Raw genomic sequence first — 9,392 nt, forward strand, 5'->3', positions numbered from 1 at the left:
TGTTGGAAGGGTTATTGGGCTGTCAACTATAAGGACCCACAAGTGTGGGAAACTATAGATGCAATTGTTTGGTCCTGGAGACCCAACAAAGAAGGACCATTTTCTAGAATAAAGATTCCAGAAAGACATGCTCTAAAAGCCAAAGAAGGCCTCACTCGTGCACATCAGCCACACTTGGATCAAAGTTCAGATATGGTATCAAATGTGGAGTAGAATTATGTGGAGCTTCTATTGTGACTATACTAGTCAATTTGTAAACAAAATCTTTTTTGTATCTTCCTTTGTTTTATGTAATTTATAGTTATTATTCAAATCCATGTGTTGTACATCCTCTTGACTTTTGGTGTTTATCAACACCACAATCCTATGAGATTTTCACTTTATTTACTAGCCACACCTCAATTTTTCCCACTTTAAGTGGAAAATTCCCAAATTACATGAATTCGGTCGATTTGGAGATTCCCATAATGTGAGATTTTTACCAAAATACCTAATATGGTCTTGTTAATTGATTTTACCAAAAAATTATACTTGAACTCCGTTGAAATGGTGTTCTTGAAATCTCTGATTTTCTTCGTAATATGCAAAGAATTTGGCTCGAAGTTTGTGCTGGCCTCGTCGATGCTATACCGCACCTCTCCAGCCTTGTATAATCCGGACGTGGAGTAAGGGGGTGGGGTACCACACTGTGGTTACCACCCCTTATGTTTTAAATTTTGGGTATGGCCACTAACCCCTAAGGGGGTTGGGCACCCTTAAGTGGGAAAAAACAAGGCCATAATCGGCTACGGCCACTCAAGGCAGTGTGCAGATGATCACGCCATCGCCATGGAGCTCACTGTGTTGAGGTAGAGGCTCCGGCCCAGTGACATAAAGTCTTACCTTGCCCGATGCATAGTCGTAGAGCCCGCAAGCGGCGATTTTGGTGCAAGTCCGCCTCGGCGGCTCCTCCTTGCAAGGGGGGTTTCCCACGGCATGCTGGCCTTGTCGTCCTTCTCATAGGAGGGATGCTCCACACCCCCTTGACCCCGACATGTACAAAAGCATGCACAATTGTGTGGCTCCCCTCCTCCACAGTTGTGCCTTTCCCACAAAAGGAACCTTGCTCTTGATACCAATGTAAGACAAGGGGAACTAGAACCTAAGAGTCCACCACCCAACCACCTACTATAGCATAGCCCTTGGCCCTTTGCCCTAGTTGGACTCCCTTTCCACACTGCCTACCCCGGCCCTGCCCTTGTCTAGTCCAACCTTGCCGGTGTCCTGACAGGAGGGGGGTCAGAAGAGAGTGAGAGAGAGAGGGAGGGAGGGAGGGGTAGGAGAGAGAGAGAGAGAGAGAGAGAGAGAGAGAGAGAGAGAGAGAGAGAGAGAGGCCCACGGGGGGAGTGGGATGGGAGAGAGGGGGGGGGAGGGGGGGGGGGGACGCTTCCCATGGGGGAAGAGGAGGGGGTGAGAAGAGAGAGAGAGAGAGGTAGGGCAGAATAGAAAGAGGGAGGGGGGGGTGGGTGGGGCTTCCCAGAGGGGAAGGGGAGGGGGGTGAGAAGAGGGAGAGAGAGAGAGAGAGAGAAGTAGTTCCCACAGGGGGAGAGAGAGAGAGAGAGAGAGAGAGGGGGGGGGGGGGCTTTCCATAGGAGAAGGGGAGGGGGGTAAGAAGAGAACAAGAGAGAGAGGGAGGGAGATAGATAGATAGATAGTTCTATTATCGTCCTCGGAGGTCAAATATGACCTATGGTACCAAATGAACATGTCACGTGGTGTGAGTGGAGTTCATGAGTGACTCTCGAAGTGACTCTTGATGCTCAAAAATGGCTAGAGAGAGAGAGAGAGAGAGAGAGAGAGGAGAGAGAGAGAGAGAGGGCAGAATAGAAAGAGGGAGGGGGGGTGGGTGGGGCTTCCTAGAGGGGAAGGGAAGGGGGTGAGAAGAGGGAGAGAGAGAGAGAGAGAGAAAGAGGGGGGGGGGGGGGCTTCCCATGGGAGAAGGAAGGGGGGTAAGAAGAGAACAAGAGAGAGAGGGAGGGGAGATAGATAGATAGATAGTTCAATTATCGTCCTCAGAGGTCAAATATGACCTATAGTACCAAATGAACATGTCACGTGGTGTGAGTGGAGTTCATAAGTGACTCTCGATGCTAAAAAATGACTGGAGAGAGAGAGAGAGAGAGAGAGAGAGAGAGAGAGAGAGAGAGAGAGAGAGAGAGAGGGGTCGACGGGGGGGAGTGGAATGGAGAGAGAGAGAGAGAGAGAGAGAGAGAGAGAGAGAGGGGTCGACGGGGGGGGAGTGGAATGGAGAGAGAGAGAGAGAGAGAGAGAGAGAGAGAGAGAGAGGGGGGCGGGATAGGACGTAATAGAAAGAAAGAGGAAGGGGTGGGGGGATGAGGAGAGAGAGAGAGAGAGAGAGAGAGAGAGAGAGAGAGAAGTGGCTCTCACGGAGAGGGGGTGGGAAGAGGAGAGAGAGAGAGGGGCACTTCCCAAGAGAGAGAGAGAGAGAGAATGCAAATTTTAAACAATTAATTGAATTTGGATTTCAAAAAACTATTAAATAAAACTAATAACTACTAAAATTAATATAAAAAGCCCTTAGCTCTTCTAACCATAATTAAGCACTTTCACTCTTATTTTTTCAGTTGTATACTATAGTCTTCCCTTCTTTTGAAAAAGTTTTTCCCTTTACCAATGGAAAGATTATTTTTGGGGTAAAATATCTATAGTCTTCCCTTCTTTTGAAAAAGTTTTTCCCTTTACCAATGGAAAGATTATTTTTGGGGTAAAATATCTACAAGAGCATGTTGCTCCACAAACATTCATTGCTCTACATGCAATTGCCATGGTTGGGAGTGAAGAGATGAAAGTGTCACTAGAGAAAACAAGCAATCACTTAAGAGAGGAGTTTTATGTTATGGACGAGTCTCTCTCTACAAAGTTCATGGTGCTAGTAGAAGATGACAGTCTCAAATTCGAGCAGCATGGCGACTCTTTTGGTGGATGACAACTCTTTGTCGAGCAAACACTGCAAAACTCAACCGAGGTAAGAAGAACAAATACTATTTTCTCATTTTTTATTATTCGGCTGGGGGTCGAGGGGGTCCCCAGTAGCAAAGTTGGATTTTTGGCAAATGCTAAAATTCCAACCTGACTCCACAATGGCTTGCTAATGAGGTCCATATGATTGGTTTGGTGAAATCCATCAAGCAAAGCTCTCGAACAGCAGAAAACGGTTCGAAGGTTACAAAGCGTTAAATTCGATACACGAGGTCAAACTGACTCCAAATGAGCCAGAATTGGACAGGTTGCTTCATGACTATGTTGCGGACAAGTCCAAAGCCTCAAAGTTGATCGACCAACCCAACAAACAGAGTAGTCACAAAAAATGGTGATTTCAAAGTTTGACAAAGCACAAAGTGATGTCGACATGACCAAATTCAATTTAGGACTTGTATTAGGTGTATGAAGCATGTCTAAGTCAAAATTTGTAGATTTTGCAAAGATTTTTTCACTGTTGTAAATAATTGCGATTGTTGTAAATAATCGCGATTATTTACTTTTGCATCAGTTTTGCTTGGAAATTCTCACCTCACCTCACCTATCATGTGTACACACCTATTATAGTGAAAATCACAAAAATACCAAAGGTGCACAATGATAACATGATGTTTGAGTTTCCACAAACCTTAGAAAAGGTTCATTCTTAGGAAAGGTTCATTCAATGAATGCTATGAAACATAAGTATGATCCATACCACTAGACCAAACTGCAAACCTCGAACATCGCATTTCTTAAAGTGCGTCGCAAAAGTCAATGTGCAAGTGTCCTAAAGTGTCTTAATGAAAGCCGTCCTAAATTGTTTAATTTTGGAAAGTCAAAACACAACGCATTTCAACGGAAATATACTAAAATTACCTTGCACGCACGAGTTTTGGGACGAACTTGAAAGCAAGCTTACTTGCCACTATTGCGAATAACTACCCATTTGTTTACATACATGTAATTGTTTCGTATATTATATCATCCCAAGGAATGAAAGCATGAGCAGATTGATGATAAGGAATTCACCAACATAACATGAGAGATGGTATGTCAAAAGGACTCACATATAAAACCAAAGAAATGATTGCATGAGTTCTTAGTGTAGAAACGTGCACACACGAAAGATACAAATGTGTGTGGCAAAAGAAATTGTGCCATGTACATGGTGTGCAAGAATTTTTAATGTTGCTGAAGAAATGGGTCCTTTAGTGAAAGACAATTAGTGAGGATAATTACTTGTTTCTCTTATTTGTGCATATTATTTCACTTAACTTTGTAATACATGTTTCAAAGGTCCGCGACAACAATAAGAAGTGGGTCAACAAAGGAGATCTTCAATGTGGACTCCTTGAAGCGACTAAAAAAGGATTGCACATATAATTTTTTTAAGAGAAGTAAGTTTTTTGGGCAAGAAGTGGAAGGGAAGAGGAGCTTTGTGTTTAAGATATCTACAATTGGTTCTGTATCTGGATTGAATTTGGTTAATTAAATACAACAAAGTGGACCTGGAGATCTTCGACATGCTTGGGTGCATTTTGATCACACTCATCAAGTGGCAGATTAGGTGACCATGACATGTCACGTTTACGATTCAAGGTTCGATGTTTTAAGCATGTGTTTCTCAAGATTGACATATCTTAAGAAACAACCAACAATATGTATACTACTATGAATATCTTATGTTGTCATATGCAAGATCTCCTCACTATTGCAACTTGTGACATAAAAGAAGAAGACATGAAAGCAAATTGGAATACAATTGGCATCGTGTTCAATGGTGGGAAAGACAATGTTATACAACACAACAAAGTACATTGTCTCTTCATCTAAACAAACTCACAAAGACATGTGAGAAAAGTGACATTTAACCCCTCTAAAGAGGTAGCTACAAAACAAAGTCTTGTCTCTTTTGACAATGGTGACACAAATAAAATTACATAGATAAAAACATTCCTACAGTGGACTCTTGGTTGAGTTAGTGAAAGGTGTATATTACACATTGGAGCAACATCATGACTGGACTCTTGGTTGAGTTAGTGAAAGGTGTATATTACACATTGGAGCAACATCATGACTGCAATAAAGAGAAGTGTTAATGGGACAAACACTCCAAGAACCGGCTTAATTGAGAGTAAGCATGGGAGTTGATTTGCAAGCAAAGGGGTCAAAAAATATATCATTGTATGACATGTGTACTTCAGATATGGCAAATGCTATACTACAAAGCACGAAGCCAATTTCTTACTCTCAAGATAAACATACTGGAAAAAGTCCTTTCACTAGAGAGACTCAAAGAAAAAGTTCTTTAGCCTAACAAGTAATAGTAGTAAATGCGGCTACATCTGAAACACCCATGTATAAAAGCTCACCCCGCTTGAAAAAGACAAAGAAGTCATTCAAAAAAGAGGGCCAACGATTATGATTGTTGCGAGGATAAATCAACACAAATTAGAGTACAATGCAAAAACACGTGACCGCACAATACACAAAAGGCTTGTTTTTATGAAAGATTCAAGGGTAGCAAATGGTAGTCAAAATTCCAAAGAGAAGACAAGGATTTTTATTTTGGAATGGAAAGTACATGAAGCTATGTGAACAATCAAAAGAACCCCTCTAAATAGTTGTGTGACATGCAATGACATCTCCAACAAAGAAAAAAGATGTGGACACAATATGATGGCATGTAGTAAAGATACTCTTGCACCATCCTTTAAGAGGTTTAAAGAACATCCAAACGGATTACTCACACAATGGTTCTGATTCTGTCCCAATCATGTTATTCATTATTGTGGTAGATCATAACATAAAACCAAAGCCAACTTCTCCTCCAACAATTTGCTCGATTGATCTAGGATCTCACCAAAGATTGAAATATTGCTTGAAGGAGGATTTCAAGTAGAACCACTTGAAAGAGATCGAGAGAGCAACAACAATGCGGATTTCTCCTAGGGATGGAGGTAATTCCTCTTCCGCTTCAACAAAAGCAGGTAGCAATAGTTCAATACAAAAAGAATGACATAAAAGTCAAGCTTCGAACTTCCATTTCAGAAGAAGCAACCTTAGAAAATAGGTATGGCTCTTTGTTTAAAAGCTAAAGTGATTAAAGAGAAATGCATCATAAACAAAGCAATGAAGTCTTCAAAGTTGAGCATCGCGCAACAATAGATGTAGACATGTGAGGGTAATTTTCAAGCATCGCACAACAATAGATGTGGACATGTGAGGGTAATTTTCAAACATTGTAGAAACGGTAGCTCAATAGCTAGACATGGTTGTTGCGTATAGTGTAAACTTCACAAAAACTAAGGATAAGTATCACCTCAAGACAACATGAAACTTCCAAGGTTCAAATGCTTTTGCATTTTCATACCAAAATTTTCGATTTACTTGGCATACGTTTGCATGTGTAATAATTTTCAACTGGTTCATTGACTCATTGCCATAAATTGTAGGGGTAAAAAACTTGTAAAGGAAAACATGTCGTTATATCTTCTCAGGGTAGAATGCAAGTATTGAATGTAAGTATTGTATGCTTGCTTTTGATGTCAATAGAAATGAACAATGCACAGATTTAACTCTCACCCGGGAGTAGATTTCTCCCTTTTCCCTCTCTAGGCATGGCAGAATGGACATCCCAAAAAGGAATTAAGCAACAATGGTCTGAGTTTTGGTGATAGCTAAGGGAATATGAATTAATGAGAATGTGGGTGATAGATACATTGCACTGAACAGACTGCAAAAGGGGTTGCTAGATAGGAGGGAGTCAACGAGTGTGACGCCATTTATTTTTTGAGTGGAATCCTACTAGTACGAGGGGATGGTGAAGGAAGTTATATATTTAGGGACATTTACCGGTGCCCTTGGAGTTCTTGAGGTTGGCGTAGCAGGGGCACATCTCTCTGTTGCCGGCGGTGCCGGGAGGCACACATTTGCATTTGTTGCAGCAGATGCAGCAGTCCTTGAAGCAAAGCTTGTAGCGGCTGCTCTTGCTGCACCGGTATTTACACTTCTGCTCACAAGCTGTCACTATCACCAATTGCCCACATCAGCACTCAGGAGACCTGATCTCTCTCTCTCTCTCTCTCTCTCTCTCTCTCTCTCTCTCTCTCTCTCTCTCAGAGACTGGCGCACACACAGATGGCGACGGTTCTCATCGCCGCTGCAGCTGCGAGGTTTTGCACTCCAGACGTCAAGGCAGAGAGCTGTCAACGCTGGTACCCATTCTTGCAGCTGGCGTGTTTGCTTATGCCGGTAGCGGACGCAGACGGGTTTCGAACCCATGGATGGTGATCGGACCGTCATATGCTGATGCTAATCGACAATATTGTTGTGCTCTCTCATGCAACGTGCCTTGTTTCACCTGCTAATTATTTAGTAGCAGCTAGATAGGAAATACATACCCATTGGCCTGCCTGGCATTCGCCGTCCTGTCATCATAGACTCCAGCTCCTCATGTGCGGAGGCCACCAACCCCTGCCGAAGCATTTCTTTCAGTTAAAAGCAAAACAAGGCCCAACTTGCAAGCATTTCTGGACCTTAAATTACGCAAGCAGCAGATCTCAGAAACCCCGCATTGCTTCATTTACTAACTAGCTCTCACGTAATATTGCAAATTGGTCTTTTAGCAGCAATGCTCTCAAGTTCCACATTAAATTCTTCTGCTATGATGGTTGCACATTTCTCACCTCACAAAGACACAAACAAAGGGGAAGCCAACCTTAAAATTAGCCTAACTGGACTACTGTGCTTGAGCAGATTAATTAAGAAGAATCAAACATATAACACAAAGGCCATGCTTGTGCGCCTGAATTGAGTGGGACATAAATGAGGGTATGGAGCAGGGGCGTTAACACACCATGCAAAGAAGCATAGCCAGCAGCAAGGCAAGGGTCACCCTCGAAAAAGCCATTGAGAGGAGCAGAAATTGAGCTTAAGACTATGGTTACGAAATCAGTGTCACGCTTGTAAATGCGTTAAGCGAAGATAGCAGGGTAGGCATTATATACACCAAATTTGCCCTCCTTTTATATACCAAGTCACTAAAAATTTCCTCTTTATTTTTGTCCATATATAAACCTTATTTTGCCCAATGGAAAGGAATTTGAATTACCAAAAAGAAAATTGTGGGTCGTGATATTCCTCCTAGTTGTCAAGCACACAAGTCCCAATTTTTGATATAAATTTAAAATTGACTGTGCTGCATACATTTACGCTCAAACAATCATGTTTTCCCCACCATTTATGTTTTAAAAACATAACTGTTCCTCCAGCAATTATGTTTTCCAGGCAATCATTTTCTTGCCTAATGAATGGGGGCAATATCACTAGTGAAGAATGGAATATTCCACTTATTAATCAAGCACTTTTGTTGCAATGATTATACCAAATAAAAAATGTATTTTCCTTGAGTTAAGGTCTGATTCCAATGAATTTTTTTAAAAAAAAAAGTCTCCTGAATGTTTTTGGAATAGAATAGATGGGTGACTAAAATAGGGTCAATAATAGAAAAGTGGGTTTTGAAATTTGGATTTCTGTTTTCTGAAAGGGGTATTTTTTCTGTTTTTACAGGAAAGGGTTAATTCTGCTGGCCGAAGGGTATGTAGTATGTATGTATGTACGATGTCGCTAAAATAATGAGATGAGGACAGCAGGGTGTCTGGAAGAAATGAACAGGCACGCAGGCAGCCAGCCCATGGTGAGCTGTTGCGCAGCCCAATCTGCCAACTACAAAAATTTGTGCCCCATTTTTTTATTGATTTCAAACAAATTATACAACAAACCATGACAATTTCCCCATAGATTTTGTAAGAAAGAATCTAGAAGATTATAGCTATCAGCCGCCATGCCACCGCAGAAAACGTTGCTATCAACCTCTCTCTCTCTCTCTCTCTCTCTCTTCCTTCTCGCATATTTTCCACACACACAAAAAAAGCTGCACAAAAACTCTCGAGTCTAGCATATGCTTTTGAAGGTTTTGAAAATTTATAAACTTCATTCCTCACAAAATGAAATAGATGAAAATACTTTTCTGAAATTCCTATCCAAAAGTTGTATGGTGGTGAATCTTTGTGTTCATTTTTTGAAGGCTGACCCCTTGCTTTAAACCCGGGAAGGCACCCAACCGCTCGGATTTTTTTTTTGGCCCTTCACTATGTTCGCACTACGATTAAGGTTACCGCCCACACGCAAAGGAATTCTTTGTAGAATTTGATTGACTTGACATTGACGTGACACACACACACAATGCACAAGAAAAGGGAGGGGGTAAACAAGCTCTATCCTAATTGCACCTCAAAAGAGATGCAATTAGTGGTCCAAACCGGCTTATTGACCGGTTTTTCCTTCCCACAAAGAAGCGAACTGGAAAT

At 41.7% G+C, this 9,392-nt stretch overlaps 1 protein-coding gene across 1 annotated transcript; it reads right to left on the minus strand.

Moving 5' to 3' along the window:
• Positions 1 to 5,561: 5,561 nt before the first annotated feature.
• Positions 5,562 to 8,036, minus strand: LOC147444443 (gibberellin-regulated protein 3-like). The gene is made up of 4 exons (XM_086527047.1): positions 7,880 to 8,036; positions 7,425 to 7,497; positions 6,877 to 7,044; positions 5,562 to 5,996 (listed from the first exon to the last, which is right to left on the minus strand). The coding sequence occupies exons 1-4, from the start codon at positions 7,931 to 7,933 to the stop codon at positions 5,881 to 5,883; spliced, it is 411 nt and encodes a 136-aa protein (XP_086383173.1). The 5' UTR covers positions 7,934 to 8,036; the 3' UTR covers positions 5,562 to 5,880.
• Positions 8,037 to 9,392: the final 1,356 nt, after the last annotated feature.

Source organism: Adiantum capillus-veneris, chromosome 13 (assembly GCF_014529385.1).
Source record: "Adiantum capillus-veneris isolate H3 chromosome 13, ASM1452938v2, whole genome shotgun sequence".
NCBI classification, from domain to species: Eukaryota; Viridiplantae; Streptophyta; class Polypodiopsida; order Polypodiales; family Pteridaceae; genus Adiantum; species Adiantum capillus-veneris.

What these genes read in the sequence shown, in the direction of transcription:
- LOC147444443 (XM_086527047.1), bottom strand. Translation starts at nt 7,933, where the DNA reads ATGGCTTTTTCGAGGGTGACCCTTGCCTTGCTGCTGGCTATGCTTCTT. An exon ending in TGGCTATGCTTCTTTGCATG is followed by an intron (nt 7,498 to 7,879) that starts GTGTGTTAACGC and finishes ATGCTTCGGCAG; the next exon opens with GGGTTGGTGGCCTCCGCACA. An exon ending in AATGCCAGGCAGGCCAATGG is followed by an intron (nt 7,045 to 7,424) that starts GTATGTATTTCC and finishes TGATAGTGACAG; the next exon opens with CTTGTGAGCAGAAGTGTAAA.